The sequence below is a fragment of the Lagenorhynchus albirostris genome, chromosome 16, assembly GCF_949774975.1.
Source record: "Lagenorhynchus albirostris chromosome 16, mLagAlb1.1, whole genome shotgun sequence".
NCBI classification, from domain to species: Eukaryota; Metazoa; Chordata; class Mammalia; order Artiodactyla; family Delphinidae; genus Lagenorhynchus; species Lagenorhynchus albirostris.
The window spans coordinates 28,730,517-28,757,403 of record NC_083110.1 but is presented as its reverse complement, the minus strand read 5'-3'; the positions used below and the strand labels follow the sequence as shown (position 1 = coordinate 28,757,403).

Genomic DNA, 26,887 nt, shown 5'->3' with positions numbered 1-26,887 from the left:
GGCGGGTGGCTGGGGGATGGGGATGGGACAGTTCGGACACCCTGTACCCCATTGAGAGTCTTGCAGCTGAACGTGTGGACACAAGAATAGGTCCACTCCTCAGAACCTTCAGCTCCTGGGAACTGTGGAGTCATCTTCCTCCTGGGTTTCTCTCCCTCCCTTATCCTGTCAGAGCGATGCTGCTATTTGACTTTGCATCTGAAGAGAGCAAGAGGCCGCCCCTGCTGTCACTGGCTGATTCGCTTAAAGCTGCACATTACTCCCCATCACAGAGGCAGCTGGGACACATTAGTGTCAGCTACTTTGTCCCGTCCGATGCTGGGAAGTCATCATCATGGCAGGAGAGCTTAGATTTTTGAGCCCATTTCAGAATGATGCAGATACGGTGTGCAAGAACTTTTTCCCTTTCTTTTCCCTGTCTCTCCTCCCCTTTCCCCCATCCTTTGCCCTCATCTTCTCTCTAGCTTTAATGGCCTAAGCCTGCACAGCCCGCTCTGAGAGAAGCTCTGCACTCACGGATGCGCACACACACACACACACACAGCCAAATTGCCAGAGATTAGTCTTGCATCAGCTGTTTATGAATGAAGAAGAGGTCCTTCCCCTCTGATCTGGCCACACCCCTTCTCTTTGCAGCATTTTGAGAATGAGGTCAGGGCCCGGATCTAACTGCTTATGTCTCAGAAATAGCACAGATCAAAATTAATCTTAAGCTACTTGATTTGCTGCCTCATTCAGATAATAGAGGGAAAAGCAGAGGCTTCTTGATGTTTTTGTTTGTTTTTGTGCATAACTTTGCAAGAAATGAATGAATAAATGAATGAATGAATGAGTGCATGTGTGAGGAGAGAGACTGAGGTGAGCCTGCCAGGGGCATTAGCCCTGGGCCGAGGGTAATTACTGACAGACTGCAGGAGTTTCCTTGGATTCAGCTGGAGCCCGTTTCAGTTTTTAAAACACAATGGAAGAATAAAATCAGCCACGGTGGTGTATTGTTTTAATACTTCCTTTCATAAGGGGAATTCATCAGAGGCTATGAAGCCACATATTCCTTTATAATATCCAGTTGTTTCAGCTGTCAGTTGTCTGCTTTGTAGCCCACCATCCATGGAATGGGTGTAACTCCATGGAATTTTGTAAGTGTTTTAAGTGAATAGGTATGCAGAGTTCATTTTCTATCAGCCATTTTGGCTCACGTGCATGTGAACACACACACACATACATACACACACACACGACTCCATCATGCCTAATCGTCACATAAATCGGGATTCACCTCTATCCGCCAGCCAGTGCCACAGGGATGTCACTTTGAAGATATGCCGAAGAGGCTGACACTTCTCACACCCTTCACCCTGCAGTCCCTTTAGGATATTAGCACGTCTACTAGATATTTATTGCCCCCTGGCATTATGTGTAATGGTGGTGTTTAGTTTTTGTTCTCAAGCTTCGTTGTTGGCTCTTGGCGTCTTTTATATTTTTGTACCTCCTTTTAGTTGCACTCCTGGCCTCCTCTGTGAAGGAGTAAATAAAGAAATTAGAGTGTGGAGTGAGGACAGAAGTGTCAGCGTCAGCCTCACGTGCTGCATATTCGTTTGATGGACTTTACTGTGACAGGTATCCTTTGGAGGAGATGCCAAAACTGTCTTTTGTATCAGTGGTGATTTTGAGTGAAGAGTGAAAAGAAGAACGTTGTCATATACCTGGCCAATCGTATGACCTCATTTGGCTCCCTGCGCCTAAACTGTCTCCAGAACACCCGAGAAGTAGTACAACCACATGCGCACACACACGTTCATGCAATGAATATAAATATGCCTACGTGCGCATATATGGACATTAGACAGACACCAAATGTGTGCCTTTTGATGAATATTTCTTGTATAGAAACGGAAAGTAAGCTAGTAAATTAGTGTTTGCTTAGGGTCGGTGGTAGGAACAGGTATTAACTGTTAATGGGCAGGAGGGATTTTTCCGGGGTGATGAAAGTGTTCTGAAAGTAGATGACACTGCTGGTTGCACAACTTGATCGATTTACTCAAAGTCATTGATTGAATTGTACGCTTAAGATGGGTGAATTTATGGTATGTAAATGATACCTCAGCAAAGCTGTTGAAAATTAATGTCCCTGTCTCTGAGTTCCTTCGGGGCCTAGGTTACATATAATATGAAAAATTGTATCCCTGCAATTTTTTTACCTGCTTTTTTCCCACTGAAGTGTGTTGACTTCAGCTGCAGAGAAGCTGGACCCTGAGGTAACAGGGCCAAATGAAACCCCAGTGCCCAGGGATACAAAAGTCTGCCCTGCGCCCTGTTGGCCAGCAGTGAGGTTGCTGTCCACTGCAAGGTGAGGAGCCGTGCGCAAGGTAGTATGTGGGCGCAGCAAGGGGGCGACACTGCCAAGCAGGCCCCTGAAAACACCATGTTCCGAGCTGCAGCTGCATGTGTCCAGAAAATAAATAAGTAAACTTCCCAGCATTCAGCCCTTAACTGATGGTATTTTTCTCTTCTTTTGCAGGTGGTGTTAGTCTTTGCTCTCAGCATTGGTGCACTTGTAATATACTTCATAGATTCGTCAAAGTGAGTATTCAAATACGTTGTCTTGCCCTCTTTTCTCAAACCATCACGAGCCTTTACATTGATCCGTTGATTTCCTTTAACACCAACCTTTGCCAGAGCCTCCTGAGTGTGGAAGGCTTTTGGAGGAAGGCAGGGCTGTCTGTGCGGATTTTCTGAATGGGAAAGCAAGCTCTCATGAGGAAGACTTACTTTGATTACGCTGGCCTAGGAGGGCGGGAGAGGAATCTGAGGTCATCACACCTTTTCCCTGGGTATTACTGATTTTCAAATAGCTGTTTCCTGGTGCGGTATTTGCACTGAAGGTGTCAAGAGGTCAGAAGGGCTCTGGTGTGAATTTGCAACCTCTGAGAGAGTCATGGTGTCCAGTCGGTGAGGGTCTGAGCCATTCTTGCCATGGTGATAGGATCCTTTTCTGGTGAGGGTTTCCAAAGCTTTACTCTTATTGGAGGTCAGCATAGAAAGCCTGATGCTGTCCTTTGTGCCTGCCAACTGAATATTCAGCTGAAGCGTCACTGGCTGGTGCTTCTTGACTTGTGAAGGTAAGGAGATGGGATGGAGGGGTTTGTGATGACTCCCAGAGGTGGAGGCCCATGGCCATCTGAGATTTCCTATAGTGGACACTCGTGCAGACCCCTGGGGCGCCGGCTGAGTGAACTGGTGCTCTGGGGTGAGCCTGGGGTGGGGTCTGTCTGAGCCATGGACAGAAAAGGCTTTGAAGGAGGCGGAAGGGGGCACTGAGCGGAGCTGCTAGGTGGCAGCCAGTTCTGCCCTGGTTCCTGCACGTGTCACCCCCTCGGTACATCATTTGTTCCAAATGTTCTGTCGCAAGCTTGAAGTTGACAGCATTTGGGAAACGGGAGCTGAGCTGGTCTGACTCCTTTCTGTGGGGACATGCACCTGACACCTGGATGGTGGCCTTCAGCTCTTTGCCTACCTCATCCACTGTAGGAGTGGTTTTGATTCCCTGAGCTCTCACCCTGGTACACCTGGATGCTGGAGTTTGATCTGAGGAAACCTGCCTGGTATCCCTGTTGGCTCAGAGCCTCGTGTGCCTGAATTTTGAGCTCAGCGTTCTCTTTCTGTAGTAATTTCATGCATGCCTAAACTCTGAATTTCTCAGAGTTACTGGTCACCAGCCAAAGGATTTTGTGCATTTGGGTGTTGAGCCAAAATCATGCCAAGGAAAATAAAGAAAACATCATCACCTGTCTCTGGGAACCAGCCACATCTGGAATATCAGCGGCCCTTCAGCCCATCCCCACGCACAAGGCTGGGCTGCCCTTGCCCATCTCAGGTGGAGGGGCCTTGAAAAGTCCTCCAGGAGTTGAGATTCCACGCACTCTTCCATCAGCTCTTCCTGGCCGAGAAAGAGAAGAGTTTTTTAAGTTTGGAAAACTCCAATTGGCATGTCATTGAAGGTAAGCCCCATTTAAACATCTCCTCTTAATAATTCTCGATCCTATTTTAATTGAACCAAAGATCTTTTAAAGCTCCTGGTCTTACCTCTCCATTTTCTCCCCAGGGGTGAGGAGTACTCTCACAAGTCATGGGGTGCGTACCCTGCCAACTTCTGTGCCGGGGCTCAGAAGGTACTTTCCGGCATGTAGTCTGTGAGCCCCAGCAGGCAAACCCTTATGTGGAGGTGAGTGTGGTGATCGGCCAGAAGGACAGGTGCCTTGGCGCCTTCTTTCCTTGTCTCTTCCTTTTTGCTCCGCTGTATTTCTCAGAAATAAAGTGCTCTTGTAAGATGGATTTGAATTGTGTCCTTTTTTATAGTCTCTGCTATGGGGTGGTCTTCTGCTCTGTAGTTCTTGGTGTTCTCGGCTCCACGTGAAAGGAGGGAAAGGAGGGAAAGGAGTAGAATCTCCCAAGGCAAGACCCTCTTCCCTGGATGCCCTGCACCACTTCAGTGTCCTTTGGATTTAGTTATGATTCTGCTGAGCCTGGGAAAGCCAGTACTGGGAACCCTCTCTGGTTCTGGTTTCTCTTATAGACTTGCAAGGAGTCTATTCTAAGAATGGCCCTTCAGTCCTGTGCTCAGCTTTCCCCAGCAAAAATGCTAAGAATCTTAGAACCAAGACTGTCCTCACTCTCCCTGGGGACTATTTCAGCCTGATCCTAACCTCAGTCTTTCTTCTCTGTCCCTAAACTGAGTGGTTTGGCATAGTGAGCGTTTTTGTTTATAAGAAGGTCTTATGTTTATTTGTGTAGCCCTTTCTACTTTTCATTGGAATTACTACATTGGGTTCTGAGGTCAAACCCCAGGAGTTTGTCCTACGGGGGAACTCATCAGCATAGTCAATACCAAGGGTCTACTATCTTCCTGGGGAAAGCCAGTAAGGATGCTTCCTGTGTAAGTGAGGGGATGAATTAAAGTAGAATCTAAAAGTTACCTCCACGATAAGCCATAGATTCATTCCCAGGAATGAAAAAGGAGCCCATTAGATAAATTATAATCAAGCATAGTAAACAAGGTAAGAAGTTCTGTCCACATATAAGATGCAAACGAAAAGCGGGTAAGAAAGCAGAATGTAAATTCTTAAAATTCATCCCTCCCTTTCATTCAGAACTCTCACCGGTTTTACACACTCGTGGTTTGGCTGGCCATCTGGGCATCTTGGAAAGAGAGCTTCAAACGTCTCTTGGAAGTTACGCTAAATCGTCACCCTGGGAAAAAGTGTACCTAGTGTTCTTCAGATGAAGTTTAGTTAGTATTTATACTCTTCAAATAAATAAATCAAAGGACAGTGCATAGGCTTTCCCTTGTGTGAACCTAACTGGGCAGACATGGTCCGTGAAATGGCTTGTCTCGGTGAGTTTTAACCAGAATGGCGGGGAATGCGCCACAGCAGAAGTTCAAGATGTGAGGCTCTCTGACCTAGCCCTTTAAATAGTGCACGGAACACACGTTAATATAGAAAACAGGCTCTGTTGGTCGGCGCTGTTAACTCACTGTCAGGGCAGGCCAATGCAGGTTGTATGAGTGGACAGGCAGTTCAGATAAATGTCATAATTGGTGGGTTTATGATTTTCTTAACCTTTCAAAGCTTATTTCACCATCAAGAGGCAGCAGGTAAGTCATTTCCAAAGACTTCTCCCAAACTTCTTTCCTTTTCCATTGTTAAGTCAGGATGGATCCCTGAGTAGGTCTTTTACATTCAAGGGTTCGGGAGGCCCTTCTTTGGGTGTGATTTTCTTAGAGTGGTCACCACAGAAGAAATCACTTGTGCAGCCTCAACTGATTACTATCTGGCCGAGACAGATTGTGCTCAGAGCTCCTAGGTTGGAAAGCCAAAGAGAATTACATGAAACTATGTTAACATTATGCTTCATCATCCCAGCAGTAGACTTTCTAGAAACACCCAAGCACAGGGAGATGTTCCACCCAGTCTTTGGATGGACACAGCTGTCAGTTCCTTAACAGACACAGAGAAGCATTAAGCCCACCACACACAGTAGTTCCATCCTCCGCAAAGACATTGAATGGCCACACGAGGCAGATACTATCCCAAAAAACTCCAGTTCTTTTTCCTTCTTTTTTTCCTTCCAGTTTTATTGAGATATGATTGACATACAGCACTGTATAAGTTAAGGTGTACAGCATAAAGATTTGACTTACGTACATCATGAAATGATGACCCCAATAAGTTTAGTGAACACCCAGCATCTCATATAGATACAAAATTTAAAAGAAAAAACAGTTTTTTTCCATGTGATGAGCACTCCTAGGATTTACTCTCTTTAACTTTCATTCTTTTTAAAGGTGCCCAATTTAAGGCACTCCAACTTCTAATTTTGACGTCTCTCGATACCTACACCCCCCCCCCCTTTACTTCCACATACTCTGATCTTCTGTGAAGCAAAGATTTTTTTAAAATTGCATAACGAAGTCAGAAGTGCCCCGAGATGCCCCGTGGGTGATGCTGTCACGTTGCTGGTCCCATCCCTGTCTGTTTTCTCCCTTTGACATAGGATCAGTAATTCTTCTCTAACAGATAAAGAAAAAAAAGAAAAAAGACCCAAAGATGTCAGTGTGAGGGCAGGATTCATGGACTGCATAATGCATCAGTTCCTGCTGCTTCTAGAATTTTCAAGGGAAGAACGTTGGAAGAGGTAGAGGCTCAGGGCCCTGGGTATTTGCATTTTTTCCAGGGGTATTCTTGGAAAGGATGACTCACCTGTGTGAAGCTATTTATCCCTTTGATTCATGTTTAAACTCCACTACTTCTTATGCTGCAGTTCAGTGCATTATGAATATTTAACGTTGCACACACTGAAAAGGAAGGTCAAGTCCTGCTCACTGGTGACTTCATTGCTGGCTTGTGTCTCTAAAAGGCACGCTGCCTGCTGTGAGCAGAGTAAAGCTGAAAGGTTATACATTGTTAAATTTTTCCTTAATGGCTTTATCTGCTCCAAAATGGCTGGTACACAGTGGGGGCACCTGCTGACTTCACCGGTCTTTGCTCTCGGCTTCTGGTATCAGCAGTGCTGTTTTGGGGGGTATGGACATTAGGAAGGGGAAGGGAAAAGCAGCACAAATTTTAGAGAGCATCCAAAATTTGGACCAGATTCCAGGCTGACAGTGGTGTTGGCGCTGTGAAAGGGGCCTTCCCCCAGTCCTTAGAATTTTACATTTGTACTCAGTGATTCATTCATTCATTCATTCATTTGAGACAGTTTCAGTGTGATCATGCTGAATATTTTCCACACGGTCAAATTGCTTGAGGTTGGTTATGGTTAAAGAAAACTGTCTTTAAGATTGCAGTAGGGGCTTCCCTGGTGGTGCAGTGGTTGAGAGTCCGCCTGACAATGCGGGGGACACGGGTTTGTGCCCCGGTCTGGGAGTATCCCACATGCCGTGGAGTGGCTGGGCCCGTGAGCCATGGCTGCTGAGCCTGCGCGTCCGGAGCCTGTGCTCCGCAACGGTAGAGGCCACAGCAGTGAGAGGCCCGCATACCACAAAAAAAAAAAAAAAAAAAAAAAAAGATTGCAGCAGAAATTGACCAGATTGTTTTCATAGTCTCTAAAAATAACATGGGCATCATTGATGTAATGCATACCAAGAGCTCTAACAGAACTGGCTAGTTACCCCACCATTTTACCTGCCCAAATCTTCACACAGCCAGGCTCTAATGCCTTTGCCTAGAAATTCTCCTGAAAAGGGAAGAGAGGGCTGGGTGGTAGAGGGAAGAACATTCACTGATTCTGTGCTGTGTCAAGGTATAGCGCTAAGCACTTTAAAATGAATTATATGTGCAGTCTCATTAAATTCTCCTAGCAACTTGATAGGGTGGGTACTATGACCTTTCCCACTTTACAGATGAAACTGCAATGTTTGCCCAAAACCATGCAGCTAGTAAGTTGTGGAGCCAGGATTTGAATCCATGTGTCTGAAGGAACCTCTTTTCCAAGTCAGGAAGTAAAATTCCAGATGTGGAAGCGACTACATGGGTTCAGTGAGATGTTTGAAGAGAGGTCACGTCGCCTCATCCTGCCAATTCATCTGCCTTGTTTTCTCGTTTGTTCTTCATCTCCCCATTTCGCACCTTCGGGGCCAAGTCTGCAAGGCAGCTGTGCTCACGAGGGTCCTGTGAGTCTTCTCACCGGGACATAGGGCGTGTGGGCCATGTGCTGTCTCATGTCTGTCTGGGCCTTGATTCATTTCTCCCTAAACTGTGGCTCTAAAAATACTCTCTTCCGTTTCATTTCAGTGGGGTGGCAGCATTTTGTGATGGACTAAGGTCAAGTTAGCAAGGAACAGGGAAAGTTGATCATGTCTTAAGGAGCCCTCCGACTTACGCGATTCGTTCTTTCCCGGTGGAAAGTCCCTTTGCCCTCCCCATCCTTACCTAGGTCTCTGAGCCAGTTACTTGGCAGACTAAAGTAGATAACCAGAGAGGCTCTCCTTCCCCATTAGTTTCTTTTGTCTCTTTAGAGACTTGCAGCGTGTAGTTAATTTGCTATACTTTTGCATTGTGTGCTTACAGAGTGAGTTAGTGCATTGTGTGCATATCAAACCCGTGGACTTTAGGAAAATTTGATCCCAAGGAGGTTTCTTTGGAGGTCTTTGAAACCATGTAAGATATCCAGCCTCCACCTCCCGTCTTGTTATTACCCACAGTGCACACAGGTGTTGACCTCGTAGTGGGCACCTGGCAGAGCTGTGAGGACAGTGTAGGTTACTTCCACAATAGTGCATTGTAACCTGTAAAGGACTGTGAACGCTACTTTCACTGTCCCCATTAGCACACCCCCTGCCCCATAGCAGGGACAGCTGGGCAGCCCGTGGCATCGAGGAGGAAGCTCACCATTTTATTCTGCACCCAGCTCCTTTATGGAACCTGATCTTTCTTGTAGTGTTCTGAGAAATCTGCTCAGCTCTCCACCTTTAGCCCCTTTTCGAGAACTCGTGGCATGCATTTCACCTTTGTTGAGGAAGTCAACACAAATCGCTGTGTGTGTAAAGCGTCTCCGTATTCTTTCTTTCCTTCTTGAATACTCCCCCCAATTTTCTCCATCCCTCACTGACATTTTTACTGCCAGGCTTTGGTTTGGAAAATTATGGGTAGGGAAAGTTCAAGGGCAGGATGTTCAGAACAGCACTGCACATCTGTGAAGGGAGCACGGCAGGAGAGCCAGCAGCTGTTGAAAGAATGGCATGTCAGATGGTGGGCGGGGTGAGGGGAAGAGGAGACGCCTTCGGGGCAGAGAGGCTGTAAATAACTCCCAATGGGAAGTCCTGTCCCCTTTCAGAATTTAACCTTGAATGGCAACCCTTGATGCTCAGGCATGGGAGCAACCCGAACTCAACCATCCTACCTCATCTGGTTTTGCAAATTGCCCTTCTTTCATCAGTGGGCTGTAAACCTGGTAGAGAAGATGGGTGTGTCAAGGGGGTAAGCACTCTTGTTCCTTCCATCTTGCACGCTGTGCAGTGGTCTCAGCTTCCTTGCTCACGTCTCACTTTGAGGGAGACACAGAGGCACCGCATGCGACCGCACTTAGGAGCATCAAGGGAACTGCTCGTCTTTGGCATTTCCTGAGGCAAAAATCAAGGGCTGTTAGGAGCCGGAAGGAAGATGGAGCTAGACCTTCCAGGCTTACTGCAAGAGACAACTTTAGAATAAAATGCTAGAACTTGAAGAGGCTTCGGAGCCCGCCTGGTAACACTGTTCCCTGCGCCTCAGCGTCCTCTCCTGGCGAGTGAGGGCTGAGTGACCTTCTCAAGGTCACTCAACTAGCCAGGGACTGAACTAGAGCCAGAAGTCAGAGCTCTTCCTGCCCAGACCAGTCCCTTCTCTACTTGATCTTTTGGTTTCTTTCTACTAAATAAGAAATGAATAAAGATGTGATAGTGAATATTATCCATTGACTAGCAATGCCCATAATGACCTTTTACTCAATTCCGGAGTTTCAGGCTGTTATCTTGGGGGACACTTTAGGGACATGGAAAAGAACAAAGATAATCCCAGGTGGAAAAGAGCAAACCCAGCCAGGTGGGTGCGTGGGAGATTAGTTTATTTCATTGCCATTGGCAAGAGGCTTTGAATTTCCTGATTTTATGGTCCTGCTTTTCTTTCTTTCTTTTTATTTTTCTTTTTCCTGTACTATTTCAGAGGGGAAGTAAGAGTTCAGCTCTCTTGTGGAAGATTGACCAGGCTGAGTGCATTGGTCTGGGCTGTTTGGAATTTGTTACACATAACTTTTGAGGACATTTTGCCCCACTGCTCATTTGTTTCTCCAGTGAAAACACTATCTGACAACTATTTCTATAAATCCATATCTACTCTACCCTCCAAAATTAGAATGAATTATTTCTTCTCTTTTCACCACTCTCTAGGATTTAAAAGGAAACCCTTGGATTATCTGACACTCTCTCAGCCCTCTGGCTTTTTTTTTTTTCTTTGAAAAGAATGATTGTTTCAGGGCAAATGAAGAAGATGCATTCCCTTTAAGGCCCAGTTAGCTATCTATGTCTTCTGCAATTAACATGTGTTTATACCGCCAGAGGGCTGGATCTTCTCCCCATTGACCAGCTCTGGTCCTTTACCCAAAGCCACAGCCAGACACGCACTCAGAAACTGCCAAGAGATCAGTACGGAAGCCAGCTGGAGGGAAAGCTTAGAGCTCAGAATGGTTTAATCCAAACACAGGGACAGAACTCTTGCTTAACACAGCCATGGTTGTGCTGAGGTGTGGTGTTGACGGCTACAGCTTCATCACGGGGTTTATGGGCTGCACACAGACGTGACCTCTGCCTTTGCTTTTATTCCTCTTGTCCTTCTTCCTGACAGCCTGACAAATTAAAGCTTTGGGGAGACCCTGGTCAGTGATGAGTTATTTGTGTTGTAAAAATAGAACCCATTGCAGTAAGGATGCCCTTGGGACTTTTTGGATGTACGTGTCACTGTTCCCGGAATTTGGGAGAAGGGCATGTGTATGTTTGTGTGTGTGTGCATGCATGTGTGTACGTAGGGGACAATCCTGTCCCACCTGTGAGTGGATGGGAAAGCATAGCATGGGAGGATTGGCCACCAGTCTCATCATAATAACAGAGATGGGGCTGAGAGCCATGTACCTTAAAGGTATCAATAAAGTAATAGATGTATGTTAAGTACTGACTGTGTGTGAGATATTTTTCTAGGTATTAGGGGATTTCAAGTACTATGTATAAGGCTAGATTTTTTTCCCATTAAGATGTTTAAATTATATATATTTTCACAAGGTTCAGGAAGTCCAGCCGTAAATATAGGAAAAATGAGGTAACAAAACAAGATAACAAGTGAGGTATCCCTAGGCTATATATCATCAATTTCTAATATGAGCTTTGCTAACAATAAGTGCTGAAGGTTCAGAAGCTGGAAAGATAGCTGGATCTTACAGAGTGTTTCGGCCCCGGGGAGATTTTGAGTTGAGGAGACAGAAAACTCAGCCTCCCACCCACCTCTAGGCCCATAAGAGGGGCTCTCACTATGGCACACACTTTGGCCTCTTGGATTTTGTTTTCAGTATGTGCTGAGTCCAGCGAAGCCCTGCCTTGAAGTTGGCCACCAAGATTAAGGACTGAGAATGCTTTCAGAATGGCATAACGGAATCAGAAAAGCAAACTGTCTCTAGTGGTGGTAATACCTCTTCTCCAGCTGCACACGATGAAAACCTTTGGACACTTTTCCAGAAGTGGCTGGCTGAAAGGCAGCTGCTCCGTCTTTTTGAAACTGAGGTCAGGGTGTAATGTGCCTTACAGGGGCCTCGTTTATGAATTTGCCACGTGCAGAGCATCCAGGGGCATGGGGGGATGACAGTCCTGGCTAAGTGAGGTCATGCTATGGGCAAACCCGCCACGGCTCAACCCGAGCTGCCGGCCTGGAGACCAGCATTTGCCTGGAGGGGCTGCACAGTGATTTTCGTGGGCTCTAGGTACTTTTGCCTTCTTGGGTCTCTTTCTCCAAAAAGAATATGAAAAGTTACGTTTTACTGCTGTGTTCCTCTAAAGATGAGTATAATCCAGGCGAGAGTCATTATGACCTATTCATTGTTATATTTATTTTTTCCTTCTGGTTTTAAAGAAATTGGAATTCATCCATTTTTGTGGTTGGCTAGAAGTGTGGTGGGCCCTCGGCCCTGAGTCTGCGGTGCCTGATGGAGAAGTTGGCTCTTTCTCCTCCCTTCCTGTCAGCCTCAACCGTCTGGAAGTTTTCACAGATAAGAAAACATGCCCAGAGACAGACGCCTCTTACCACACCCCTCCCAGTGTCATCTAATTGTTTCAGATGAGAAAATAAAACTAAACATTCCATTTCAAACCACGTCTTATGATTTGGCTTTGGGAAATATTAACGTCAGCAACCCATCATTTAATCAAAAATGGCACCCGTGGTTATGTCAATTTTTAAAAGAAAACCGAATAATCCTGCTTTCCTGTTGCGTTTTGGAGACATACGTGCTTTGTCCGTTCTCATATCTGAAAATGAGTCTTGCCAGTGTAAGAGGTCTGTTCACTGAAAGTACCACAGTAAAAAAGAACGTTTCCTGCACCGAGGTTTGCAAGCTCAAGTAGAAAGGGGTGGGCAGATGTTAGAAATGAGGCAAGCAGGTATGTGAGACCAGGAGGCACTGAGAGCCCGAGCCTTCCCTGAAATGACTTCCCAGCTCCGGCTGACTGTCCCCAAGCAAAAATGCAGACTCGTACAGGCAGATCTTCCCCTGTTTCAGAGAGAAGAGAAGAAATTGGGCCTTCATGTTGAATCTTCAGTTTTAAAATATTGCCCACGACTCCACCACTTTTAAAAGTACTCTATGGGCCAAACAAAACACCTCCGTAGGCCATTTTCAATCTCTATTCTAAACTGTCTCTCTTTTTGGTCTTGAATTAGCTCTGCTCCCTGAGTGCCAGAAAATATTCTTAACCCTTGGACCTCTGTCTCCCAAAAAGGGGCCCTTCTCTCTCCATGGTGAGGAGTCCTTGGTCTCTACACGTCCCAGCTTGTTTCCCGTTTAACACGTCTTCCAACGCTGCATAAGTGAATGTCCACCTTTCTCTAGGCAAATGCTGTATGTCACAGCAATAAATCACCCACAACTTACTGTAAATCCCCAAAGCCACATATCACTAACTCTACATCGTCCCTGAAAAGAACGTCATTAGGACCTCATAAACATACACTCTGTTTATTTAAGAACTGCAAGAGTTTTTCTAAACATGGTTGCTAAGTCACAAGAGTGTATTTTCCAGGACATAAATGGAAGTGAACATAACCCCCTTAAATTGTCAGATTCTTTATAAGAAAAGAGGCCCAAATCTGTCTGTTCTACTAGTGTATTAACTGGACCAAAACAGAGTTGATTATACTAAGCGTGTCAGTGTTGATAATTGCTCGAGACCGTGTTCTGACTTGCTCAGCTAAATGGGCACATTGCATGAACTTTGGTTTAATTTCTAACATATGTGGGTATAAAAGCATGGGTTAACATAGATGAACCCGGGCTGTAGTTTCATAACCCTTAAAGTTCCCAATTTGCTGAGCGTTAGGGCCAGCTGATGAAACTCTTATGTTATGGCCCCTTCAAAAACAAAACCGAAAGCATCTCTGGACCTTTCTCCCCAGATATGGTCTCAAGTCTGAGCTGTATCGCTATCTCCTGACTTTTCACTTTTTGCATGGAAACTTGGCAGTTAATTTTAGGATAGCATTAAGCTCTGCTTCAATATAGAACCCAGAGCTCAGATATTTTCAGAGCTGGAAAAGAGATGACCATTCCATTATGATAACCCTGATTCTAGTAGAGCTGCTTCGTCAGTCTGATGTCCAAATGGAAAATACTCATACTACCTTTTACTGATCATGATTCTCTCAGGAGGACACCATAGGTAGGGTTCCAGGGTCTACCTATTAGATGTTGGAATCTACAGTAAGGCATTTGTCCTCCTCAACAAAGATATTCTACCCATGTTCCTAGTCATGCAGATCTCCTATTCAGAGTCCTCGTTTCTTCCTTTGAGAGCTGGTGTTTTTACCTCGTCCTCCCAGCCCCCCTCAGAAAGTGCAGAAAATGAACCCACAACCCAATTTGAGATACACTTGATCTTGATGCCCTGGAGGGAACTGCAGAGCCCTTATGTAGAGACAGGTGAAGAGCGTGAGGCTGTTGGATGATCCCACCTGGCACATGCTTTTTCCTCTAGCAGCGGGAGCAAGTGGGCGAGGAGTGCATTAAGGATTTTGCCCTCTTCATAATAGCATGAACAGGAATAATAAGGCAAGGTCTGTAAAGAGCGGCATTAATAATTGAGATGTGGGCTTCCCTGGTGGCGCAGTGGTTGAGAATCTACCTACTAATGCAGGGGACACGGGTTCGAGCCCTGGTCTGGGAAGATCCCACATGCCGCAGAGCAACTAGGCCCGTGAGCCACAAGTACTGAGCCTGCGCGTCCGGAGCCTGTGCTCCGCAACAAGAGAGGCCGCGATAGCGAGAGGCCCACGCATCGCGATGAGGAGTGGCCCCCGCTTGCCGCAACTAGAAAGCCCTGGCACAGAAACGATGACTCAACACAGCAAAAATAAATTAATTAATAAACTCCTACCCTCAACATCTTAAAAAATAAAAATAATAAAAAAATAATAATTGAGATGTGCTCTGGGCAGCCATGCAGCCTGGCTGTGCCTTCGAGCACAGTCTGTTATCAAGTACGTGGTGAGGCCGGGGGGTAGGCAGGGAGGGGGCACGTGGTGCCTGTGTGGCTCATGCATGCGTGTACATATGCTAGGAGGAGGACGAATGAGTAACAGTTGGGAGCTACGTCAAGTACAGTGATAGAGAGCACTGTGTGTAGATTACTGTGTACGATGGTGGTGGTTCTTTTGTGGGTCAAGCACCTTTTTGGGGATTTGATGAGTGCTATAGGAATTTTTGCCTGCCAGGGACCCTCGAGTTGGTCCATGAACCCTAAGCTAAGGATCTCTGCTCTGTAGATGATCCTTGGCTCATCTGCTCACTCATTCCTGTTTCTTGTGCCATTAAGATCAGGTGGCAGACAGAGGGCAGGCTTCATAGCCAAAGATTAAGCGGAGATTGATTGGGAATCCTCCGCCTTCTGCCATACAAAACACGTCTCCGTGTGAGTTTCTCTGCAGTGAATATCTCTTTTTTTTTTTTTTAACATCTTTATTGGAGTATAATTGCTTTACAATGGTGTGTTAGTTTCTGCTTTATAACAAAGTGCATCAGTTATACATATGTTCCCATATCTCTTCCCTCTTGCGTCTCCCTCCCTCCCACCCTCCCTATCCCACCCCTCTAGGTGGTCACAAAGCACTGAGCTGGTCTCCCTGTGCTATGCGGCTGCTTCCCACTAGCTATCTATTTTACATTTGGTAGTGTATCTCTTCTTGTCATACCCTTTCCCCCACTGCTTTTGAAATCTTGAAAATGTAGGGGCACTGCTAATGAGACCAGGGAAGGGAGGCCCTAGACCCCCCCAGCTCTTCCTTTAATACCAGGCAACACAGAAAGCAGTATGTAAAGTGGGATGGGTCTATAGGGCAGAGCCTAAGTACTCTTTGTTTTCTGCATCTCTTATTCATTGTGGGTAAGCATCTGTTTTTAGGGGAAATTTTCCTCCTTGATCTGTGAGTCAGGGAGGCAAATAATCCCCAGCCAAAACCGCCGCTTCCGAGACGCAGCTCTGGAGCACCGGGACCTGGGCATCCTTGGGGTCCCCAAACAGATGCAGAACGCAGCTGCCACCTCTCCGCGAGGCTGTGACTCTTCCGCACCCCTGGAGGGTCGCTGGGGACCGCAGTGGGCGCATGCGGCCAGTCTTCAGACCAGTGTGACAGAAAACGGAAGAGTGGCTTCTGAGAGAAGCCCCATCTTCCCTCAGTTCCCTGCCTCCTTTGGATTTCTTGCTGCCCTCACCCGTCTCCAAGCCGGTCGACTGTGACAGTTTAATTGGTGCAGGGAAGGCCGGATGGGGAGAAGCAGGCGTGGGTGACTGGCGTTCTGGAAGAAGGAGATTCCCCGGAGACGGATGAGGGCAACCCTGACAGACAGGCTTCAGAGGGCTGCGTGCAGGCAGAAGGTCACTGGCCCTTGCTTGAAAAGAGCGTTGAGTGAAGAGGAGACTTTTGCCAGCTCCCTCCTCCCCGAGCTGACTGGGCAGGATTGTACGTTCACGTGTGTTGTCGATACCCCGTCCACTGAAGGGCAGGGAGGTCGGCTGGGGGGCTCTGGCTGGGAATGAGAATGGGTGGAAAGGAAAGGCAGTGCTGTCCAGTGGTTAGCAGCAGGCTCTGGAATCAGACCTTCGTGGACTTACTCCTGCTCTACCACTTGAGTGCTGTGTGTCCTTGGGTAAGCTGGTCAACCTCTCCCAGCTTTGTGCAATAGGGTGAAAATGGTGGTGAGGGACGATGCTAATGCCTTCCTTGGAGCAGTGTGTGGTGAGAGTTAGGTGATGCATGTAAAAGCTCTTAGTATGCTGCCCAGCATGAAAGTGACCAAAAAAGCACTAGATATGATTGTTATTGTCCTTTGGAGGTTTGTTTTGAAACTTTACGTCAGGTCTTCAAAGAGACGCGATGTGAACACGTTAAAGTTAAGGGGACAAAAAAACCCAAGATGTATTGCAAAGCAGCAACGTGATTAATTATCAAGGTAGTGGGCAGGACCTGAGTGTCTTAAAGCTGCAAATCTCAACTCGTTACTGATTTGTAAAAGCATTACAGTGGGCCACGGCAATCATCTTTAAAAAGAGGAGATTGGACCTTAGATAAAAATATTGCTCTGGAAGGTCAATGTGATTATGTGAAACTTTTCTTTCAGTAATATATACAGATCTCTATATACTATGTAAACATAAGTGTGTACTGGTTTGTGATGTAAGATTTATTTCTTCCTGTGGGTTTTGCTAAAAAGCAGTTTGAGAAACACAAGCTTTGAGTCCAGAAGAGGGCATGCTTTCTGGGCTGCAGTAATTTAGGGCATCTTCAGGGAGGAAGGGAGACTAGGTCTGGGTCCCCGGGCATGGGTGGAACTTAGATAATACAGAAGAAGGGGAGAGGGTGAGCAGTCCACAAAGACCACTCACTTCTGACACCAACTGCAGGTTCAGGGAGCTCCCCAAACCACCCCCAGCTTTGATAATTTGTTAGAAGGACCACAGAACTCACTGAAAGCTGTTATGCTCACAGCCAGTTTACTACAAGGAAAGGATCAGCTAAGTATGTGTATTAGCATACAGTATTTGCTTTTCTCTTTCTATATATGGAATCTAAAAAAAAAAAAATGGTTCTGAAGAACCTAGGGGCAGGACAGGAATAAAGACGCAGATGTAGAGAATGGACTTGAGGACAGGGGGAGGGGGAAGGGTAAGCTGGGACAAAGTGAGAGAGTGGCATGGACATATATACACTACCAAACGTAAAATAGAAAGCTAGTGGGAAGCAGCCGCATAGCACAGGGGATCAGTTCGGTGCTTTGTGTCCACCTAGAGGAGTGGGTTAGGGAGGGTGAGAGGGAGACGCAAGAGGGAGGGGATATGGGGACATGTGTACGTATAGCTGATTAACTGTGTTATACAGCAGAAACCAATACAACACTGTAAAGCAATTATACTCCAGTAAAGATGTTAAAAAAAAAAAAAGTGAAAAAAAAGAAATCAGCCAAGGGAAGAGACTCACAGGGCAGACACAGGGAAATACCAAGCACAGAGCTTCCACACTGTTCTCTCCCTTTGGGGTCATGACAGTGGCACTTTTCCAGCACTGATGCCTAACAGTATGAGGAATTCTGCAAACCTGGGAAGCTCACTGAACCTCAGAGCTTTACTGGGACTCAGTCACGTAAACCTGGGTGACGGCTCACGTGGCTGACCTTACTCTTCAGCCACTTTGGAGCTTGACAGATTCCACGTGACCCAAAGCCTCCATGTATATCACACTGTTGGACTTTCTCGTGTGGTTTACCACCCTCCCCCTGCTCCCAATCTCATTGTTACTACCTGACTGACCCAAGACCCCCAGGCAAAGACTTTGTTCAGACATGACATCCCAAGGACTGAGAGAATGCCTCCCAGCAGCTGAGGGCCAAGGGCAGACTTCTCTTGGGCAAGGCTAACATCTTTACAGCAGAGTCAATGGGGGGACTGGGCTGGCTGGAGGGAGGGGTCTCTCTTGGAGAAGACTGGGGGGGTGTCTGGGTGTCTTTCGATCACACGCATGAATAGTAGAGGAGAGGGAAATACTACTTTAGAAAATGTGGTGTTTCCCGGGTCTGTTAATGTCAGGAAAATCACCATTGAATGTGATTATCCGTCCCCTCGGTCCCCGTGCACACCCAAGCTGAATAACTTGTCAGGTGAGCCTGCAGCTGGTAAAATGAAACTGGGCACAGGGTCCAGGAAGGGGGCTGCTGGATTCATGCTCCCCATGTGACCGAGCTGCCCGGGGCGCAGTGGGCCTCTGTTTTCACCCCATTTGCTGCCATCTCAAAGTGACCAGGAGTCTTCCTGTGCCCTGTTCCTTTGCAGACCCAATGGATGGGTCTCCAGGTGCCCTTGGCAGCTTTGGTAAGGAGAACATCTGTCTCCTTGCTTCAGTTTAACTTCCCTACTATAAGGCTGGGTGAGGTCGAAACCAGAAAACACTGAGACCTCAAGCTGGGGATAAAATGCAGATCCAGTGTATCATCAGGCCATGCTGCCTGCTTGCCACCTGACAAATGAGACAATCTCCAGCCAGGGACAGTTTGTAATTGTGCAATCAAATTAGCTTGGATTTCAGCTTAATGAAGTGCTTAATGTCCCGAATGAGGCCGAACCCTAATATTTAGAGAAACAAACTGGACCCCAGGAAAGCAAAGAACAGACTTCAGTTAATGCCTATTAGTATTAATTGTGCTTGCAAAATAAACCTTTTCAAATATTCATCCTGTCATGTGAGGCAGTCCAGTAGTTTTGCTGTACTTTTGCTAAGGGGTTTTTCTGCTGTGGCTCGTAAACAGGACAGTGGAAAGAACATTCTACTGGAAATGTCTGCTGAACTCTACATCCTAGGGCATATTTCTTAGCTTCACAGGATTTCAGCTTTCTCAACTGGACAATAAGAAAAATCCTCCTCCCTTTCTCTGAAATCCCCATTTTTTCCCCCTAGAAGTGTTTTGTTGTAGTAAAAAAACCCTGATACTCTGGAGGCAGGTAGACCTGGTTACAAATCCTGACTCTGTCACTTACTAGCTGTGTGACCTTGGGAAAAAATTAACCTCTCTGAGCCTTTGTTTCCACAACTCTAAATGTGGATCACAATCATTCCTGCCCCTTAGTTCTGAGGACAGGAAATGAGATACTGCACATAAAGCACTTACTACAGGACAAGGACATACTGGCACTTATTAAATCTGATGATGATAGTATAAATGTGAAATTATTTTCAGTATGAATTATACGTCACTAACTTGGTATCAGTAATTTTTATTTTCATTAAGTGATGATTTCACTCTTGCTTAGAAAATGACTGATGATTCAGTAATTAACTCAATAAATATTTATTGAATGGGTACTATGTGCCAGGCACTACATTAAGCCCTGGGCACTTACCGATTGTAGTGTCAGAGGGAAACGGGCAATAAACACGTCAACAAATAAATAAGTTGATGATCATTGCTGGGAAAAAATAAAACTAGTAATGGGAAAATCAAGGTTTCTTAGCTTTTTTTGTGCTGAGGACTCCTTTGGTGGTCTTGTGAGGACTGTGACCCCACCTTTCAGAATATTTATAAATGCATAATACAAAAACATTGGATTACAAGAAAACCAGTTATATTGAAATACAGTTATCAGAATATAAGAAACAAATTCATTATTGAGTATGTGTGCTTCTTGATTAGTGCATTATTAAGACCAAGAGCAACAGTTCTAATACACCCCTATAATTTTAAAGTAGGATTAATGTAAATGACATTTTGAGATGTCTGCCTCTGTTATAATCGTATATGTAACTATCTGGGTTGTTTTATTGATAACAAAGTTAGAAGTAGCATTAATACTCTTCTAGTTTGTCATTCACTTTTATTTATATTTATATATATATATATATATATATATGGAAATGGCAAATTTGAGTTAGAGGTTCATAAAAGTAAAGATGTAATTTTTCTCATCCAAGTTCATGGACTTCCTAAATATTATCCAGGAACTTCTTGGGAATCTGTGGCCCCTGGGTAAGAACCTTTGCAATAGAGAGTGATTTGTGATGGGGGCTGAGCTGTTTTACTGAGAGATGAATCATGTGATTTCTGCTTTTAAGAAGCCATTCTGGACACATAGATTAACAGAATAGAATTGAGAGTTCAGAAATAAACCCATACATCTGTAGTTGATTGATTTTTTTTTTTAAGGTTGTCAAAATCACTCAATGGGGAAAGAGTAGTATTTGTTTTAAAAGGTGCTGGGACAACTGGATAGCCATTTGTAAAAGAATGAAGTTTGTTTGACCCTAACCTTACATCATATACAATATTAACTCAAAAGGGATCAAAGACCTAATGTAAGAGCAGAAACTATTAAACCTTTAGGAGAAAACATGGGGGTCAACATTTGTGGCAATAGATTTGGCAATTAATTCTTAGGTATGATACCAAAAGCATAAGCAACAAAAGAAAAATATAAATTGAACCTGATCAAAATTTAAAACTTTGGGTTTCAAAAGACACTACCAAGAAGTGAAAAGACAACACATAGAATGGGAGAATACATTTGCATATCGTATATCTGATGAGACTTGTATCTAGAACGCATAATGAACTCTTACAACTCAGTAATAAAATACAGCCCAATGAAAAATGAGCAAAGGATAGATATTCATTAACACATTTGTCGTCAGGGAATTGCAAATCAAAACCACAATGAAGTACCACTTCACACATAGTAATATGGCTGTAATAAAAAAGATAGCTGATAACAAGTGTTGGCAAGGGCAAAGACATGGACAAACTGCAACCTTTGTAAATTGCTGATGGGAATGTAAAATGATGCAGTAGCTTTGGAAGGCAGTCTGTCAGTTTTGCAAAAAGTTAAACATGGAGTTGCCATAAGACGTGGCTATTCCACTCCTAGGTAAATACCCAAAAGAAATGAAAATATATGCTTGTGTAAAACTTGTACCTGAATGTTCATAGCAGCGTTATTCATAATAGCCAAAATATGGGAACAGCCTCAATGTCCATCAGTGGACAATTGGATTAACATAATGTGGTATATCCATGCAATGGAATATTATTTGGCCATAAAAAGGAATGAAGTACTGATACATGCCACAACATGGATGAACCTTGAAAACACTGTGCTAAGTAAAGAAGCCAGTCACAAAAGACCACATATTGTATGACTTCATTTATATGAAAGTCCAGAATAGGCAAATATATAGAGACAGAGGATAGGTTAACGTTTGCTGTAGGCCTTGCAGAGTGGGAAGATTGGGAATTGATAGCTAAAGGATGCAGGATTTCTTTTTTAATAAATTTCAGCTGTTTTATTTACTTTTTAATGTTTATTTTAAAATTTTTATTTATTTCAGTTTTGGTTGCGTTGGGTCTTCTGCGTGCGGGCTTTCTGTAGTTGTGTTGAGTGGGGGTTACTCTTCGTTGCGGTGCGTGGGCTTCTCATTACAGTGGCTTCTCTTGTTGTGGAGCATGGGCTCTAGACCGCAGGCTCAGTAGTTGTGGTGCACGGGCTTAGTTGCTCCATGGCGTGTGGGATCTTCCCGGACCAGGGATGGAACCCGTGTCCCCTGCATTGGCAGGCGGATTCTTAACCCCTGTGCCAGTGGGGAAGTCCCTAGGGTTTCTTTTTTGAGGTGATGAAAATGTTCTAAAATTGATTGTGGTGCTGGTTGCACAACTCTGTGAATATACTAAAAACCACTGAAGTGTACACTTTAAATGGGTGAATTGTGTGGTGTGTGAATTATAACTCAATAAAGCTGTTAGCAAAAATAGTCATTTTGATTGTGATGCAGAGAATAGAGTGTAAAGCACAAGATTTTTTTTTTGGCGGTACGCGGACCTCTCACTGTTGTGGCCTCTCACGTTGCGGAGCACAGGCTCCGGACGCGCAGGCTCAGTGGCCATGGCTCACGGGCCCAGCCGCTCCGCGGCATGTGGGATCTTCCCGGACCAGGGCACGAACCCGTGTCCCCTGCATTGGCAGGCGGACTCTCAAGCACTGCGCCACCAGGGAAGCCCAAGGTTTTTATCTTGCAAAGAGAGTATTTGGGAGGCTGTTTCATTAGTCCCAGATGAGAGGGTGATGTCTTGGGCTAGGAGTGAGGCAGTGGAGGTGGTGAGCACATACTGTGGGGTATCATGGAAAGAATGTGCTGTTTAGTTGAAAATAGAAGTCAGGAGTGACTTCTAGGTTGTGAACCTTAATAACTAGTATTTTCCTTATAGAAGACCAGAGTTTCAGTTCCAGTCTGTAGAAATATTGAGAGGATTAGTGGTTAGACCTGAACACTACAAAATTTCAGAGAGCTCGGTGGCAAGGTATTATCATCATCAATTTCACTGTAACTTTTAACAGGGAAGAATATTCATTGTGTGTATGCACACACACGTATTTACATGCATACTCATGCATTTAAGGCAACAACATAAAAACCACACACTTCAGAAAACCAAGGCAGGGCAGAAGGAATGAACCACTAACCTCACTACTTCTCATGCCAATGCAAATTTGTTCAGCAGAAAGAGATCAGCGTAAGTAGGAAAGGATCTATTCAAGAATTTATGTATCTTAAACATGTTCATCAAGCATAATGTGTCAGTACTCCATTCCTTTTTATGGCTGAATAATATTCCGTTGTATGGATGTAACACATTTTGTTCATCCATTTATCTGTTGATGGGCATTTGGGTTGTTCTCACCTTTTAGCTATTGTGACTAATGCTGCTATGAACATTTGTGTACCAGTATTTGTTTGAATTCCTATTTTCAATTCTTACATGCCTAGGAGTAGAGTTGCTGGGTCATCTAACAATTTGAAATTTTTGAGGCATCACTAAACTGTTTTCCACAGTAGCTGTACCATTTTACGTTCCCACCAACAATGTGTGAGGATTGCAATTTGTCTATATCCTTGTCAATGCTTGGTTTTTTTTCCTATTTTTTGTTTTGTTTTCGTTTGCTTATAGCCACTATTCTTTGTCTTTGATTTCTGGAGTAAAAGCAACTTACGCCCAGCATTTGATTTCCACCCTGGTTCATGTGAGGGGCTTTGCTCCATCTACCATGACAGTTTTAGGAGTGGGCCAGCAGGGCAATGTGGGAAGAGCAGGTCTGTCTCTTTCTAGGAGTGTAACCTTGGGCAAGTTATAATCTCTGTGAGTCTCAGTCATTTCACCTGTACAGTGGCCATGATACTACCTACCTTAACACTAAGGTGAAGATATGAATACCTTCCTAGCACATGACTAGAAGATAGTAGGCTGAATAAATTATCTTCCTTCTCAACAATGAATACCGGTAGAGGGAAAGAGATGGATTTTAAATAATCTGCTTTTAAATTCTTACTATTTTTGGTATTGAACTTTACCGAGTGTTTTCTTTGCAGTGGGTTTCCTGCCGACTCATGCTTGATTAAATTAATACTGAAATTTTCATGTATTTATTCTCTATGTGTATACCTGTTGATGGGGGTGAGAGGGATGAATCTGTATGACAAAATCAGGAAGATAAACTACCCACCTCTTGATCTTAAGATTCCTCAGATTGGTGACCCATCTTTGTTAACTTTCCACAGTGTCCATGGTTCAGGATGGACTTGGAGTGGTTATTGATCAGAACATGGCCTGCTTATCATTCCAACAAAATGAAAAAGCTGTGGCCCACAAGCTGCTTCGTTAACTTTGGAAAAGTCAGCAACTATATATTACTCATCATGTAAACCTGCATCCCTACATAAAAATTCAGCTACATCTTCTAAATAACACCCCCTGATAAGTCCCAGCGATACAGTTTTCATGGTGGATTTTTTTTCTTTCTTGGTCTCACGTGCTGTAGGTCCTCACCTGGCAAGTGCTGAGGGCCACTCCTCCCTTGGGGTTGGGCCCTGATGGAGGGAGGTGCCTCGTGACTACAGGTGGCTTGAGCTGGAATTTCTGATCACTGGTGGTGGTTAAATAATGGGAGAGAATGAGAAAAGCAAGAAGAGTGTTTAGGCCCAATGCCCAAATAGCTCAGAGCATGGTAGACCAAGGAGACACCTGGACAGACTAATAATATTGCATGCCTTCAAATTGATATTCTTTACATCTTTATTAGATATTTATTTAGCGAAGAGACTGAGCTTCCTGTTGGGGAAGAGAAGGAGGGGGAGGAAGAAAACCGCTGCAGAGGTACCTCTGAGGCTCTGGCCAGCCACCTCAGAGAGCCTCTGTTGGTCTTTGAATTTGTCCTTACAGAGTCTTAGCTCTTCACAAATGGATTGTCCGTGGCTTCTTCCTAATCATGTGTAGTCAGTACTCCTGCTGAAAATACCATTTTTTGATCGTGTTACTTTTCCAGTGATCTCTCGGGCATCTTATACATTGACCCCCAGGACACTGACGGGTTGGCCCAGCCCCTAATTCACCTCGGGCCAAGAATTTTCCAAAAAGTTTTTTTTTTTTTTTCCCCAAAAAGTTTTTAATGAAATGCTTACTCTGTGGCAGGCACTGTGCTCAGCCCAGTGTAAATGTCACCTTAATTCATCCTCACAGCAGCCTGTAAGGTGGACACTAGTATTACCCCCATTACAGGTGAGGAAACCAGGGCACAGAGAGGTTAAAGTGGCAGCTAGGATGTGGCACAAGGGGGATTCGAATCCACGTCTTTAACTTTAATCCCTACATTTGTCTTGGGCAAAATTGCGTATTATTTCTTTCATTCAAAGTCAGGATTCTAGATCCTCTGATAATGATAACAAGTGAAAGCAGTTTGGGGACAATTTGATCCTAAAATATCACATGTACCAACCCTAGTGATTTATTTCAGAGCGAAAGTGGTTATAATCCCAAAGTATAAGTACACATATAATGTAATTCTTTCTGAGAACTGGTGGGAGCTACCCATCTATAAAGGTGGTTCTGTTTTAATTTGGTTCCTAGGAAGTTAGCATCGCGTCATAATTCGCATTCGGCAGTACTCTCCAAGTCCCTGACTGGCCAGAGCTTTAGAATGATGGGACTCTGAAGTCCGCAGGCATCTTCGGGGGCCCGGTGAACCTCAGAACCAGAACCTGGGTTTAGTCAGACGCTCAGCAGAGAAAGTGATTGATCGCTTTTCCTATTGCAGCTAATTACCAAAAAAATGCCAGGAACTTAACGGGGAAAATTTTCCACCTTCGGCTTTTCTCCGTGGACTTTAAATTGCTTGACATTCTGTCTGTTTCCAGGGTGTTGAGGGTGTTGACGTCAGTGTTAACGGCATGCACAGAATAATTATCTAATATGCCACGAACTCCATGCTATGGTCTGGCAAAGGAAATACTGCCCCAGGGAAAGGGGAAGCTGGATTATATAAAAGCAATAAGCTTTTCCTTAATTACTCCCGAAGAAGGAGAATTCTAGCTTTTAAGATAAACTAAAAGTACAAAAATAACATATTTTGCAATGAGGGAGGTGCATCTCTCTCTTAGAATACTAAAATTGTTTTCTGGACGTTGGCTCTTTGTAAAATGGAGACCATAAGAATCTCCAGTTATGCCCCCAGGAGTGTGTGGCCGTCCCAGTATCCCCCCCCCCCCCGCTTTTATCTGAAGCCCCTCCTTATGGGGTGAGCAGATTTCCTCCAAGCCGATATGATTCATTCCTCTTCTCTCCTGAAAGCATCCTGGGCTGAGCGAGGGAAAGATAAATGACTCCCAGTAGCCATGTTGTAAGTTACTTAGTGCTAGTTGGCAGTTCTTTTCTCCCTGGGAAGGGTTTGAAATGAGATTGTTTTCGACAGACTGTCCATGATAAATGATTTTCTGAGTAAGAAATTGCTTTCAGTGCTGACCCTCACCAAATCACCCTGACAAACGTTTGTGGCTGCGGGGGACCTTCTGTTGCCACCTCATGCTTGGGAGGGAGTGGGAGGCTTGGATCTCCAGGCAGAATGGGTCCAATAGGCTGTCTCCTGGGTGAAGACAAAAGAGGGACAGGGGTCTTTGTTTCTGGACTGTGCATTTCCTCAGCTCCTTTCCGCTGATGTTAACCTTTTAGCTGAAAATCCAGAATATTCGAGATCTGAGAGAACAAGTGGAGAGACTAAAGGCATGGATACATCTGTTAGTTCTGGGCTGTGTTGTTGTTTCCATGTTAGGAGTGAGGCCACTAATATCAGTTATAAATAGAACAGCGATATGTACACACAGCGGGGGCATGAACCTTCTAGGCGATGTTCTCAACCTCTTATTAGTCTGTGACCCTTCCTGAAAAATTGTAAAAAGAGCATGCGCTCCTTCAATATTATTTACATTTCAAAAGAGATTAAATACCACGTCTAAAAGCACAAAGGGCTGGTAGAGCATGCCTGTTCCAGCTGTTCAGAGCCCTCCTTCCTCCCCTAGATTCTTGGGAGAACATGGGCCTCCTGCGTGATGGTTGCATGTCTCTTGGCAACAGAGGTCCCAGGGCGTTGGTAGGAAGGTACCTCCTAGAGCTAGAATCTGGGGTCTGAACGGCAGCATCACGGAGCTGTTTAGTCAGGGCCCAGGTGAGATAATGATCCTTCGGGAGGGGCCCATAGTGCTGTCTGAGCTGTGGACGGGACCTCAGCAGTTTCGGTTTCAGA

At 44.9% G+C, this 26,887-nt stretch overlaps 1 protein-coding gene across 1 annotated transcript in view; it reads left to right on the top strand.

The window, feature by feature from the left end:
• KCNMA1 (potassium calcium-activated channel subfamily M alpha 1) overlaps positions 1–26,887 on the top strand; it is a 728,670-nt gene that overhangs the window by 370,846 nt on the left and 330,937 nt on the right. Inside the window, exon 3 of the mRNA XM_060126951.1 lies at positions 2,519–2,580. Within this exon, the coding sequence (XP_059982934.1) occupies positions 2,519–2,580 (62 nt within the window). The remainder of the gene's footprint in view (positions 1–2,518; positions 2,581–26,887) is intronic.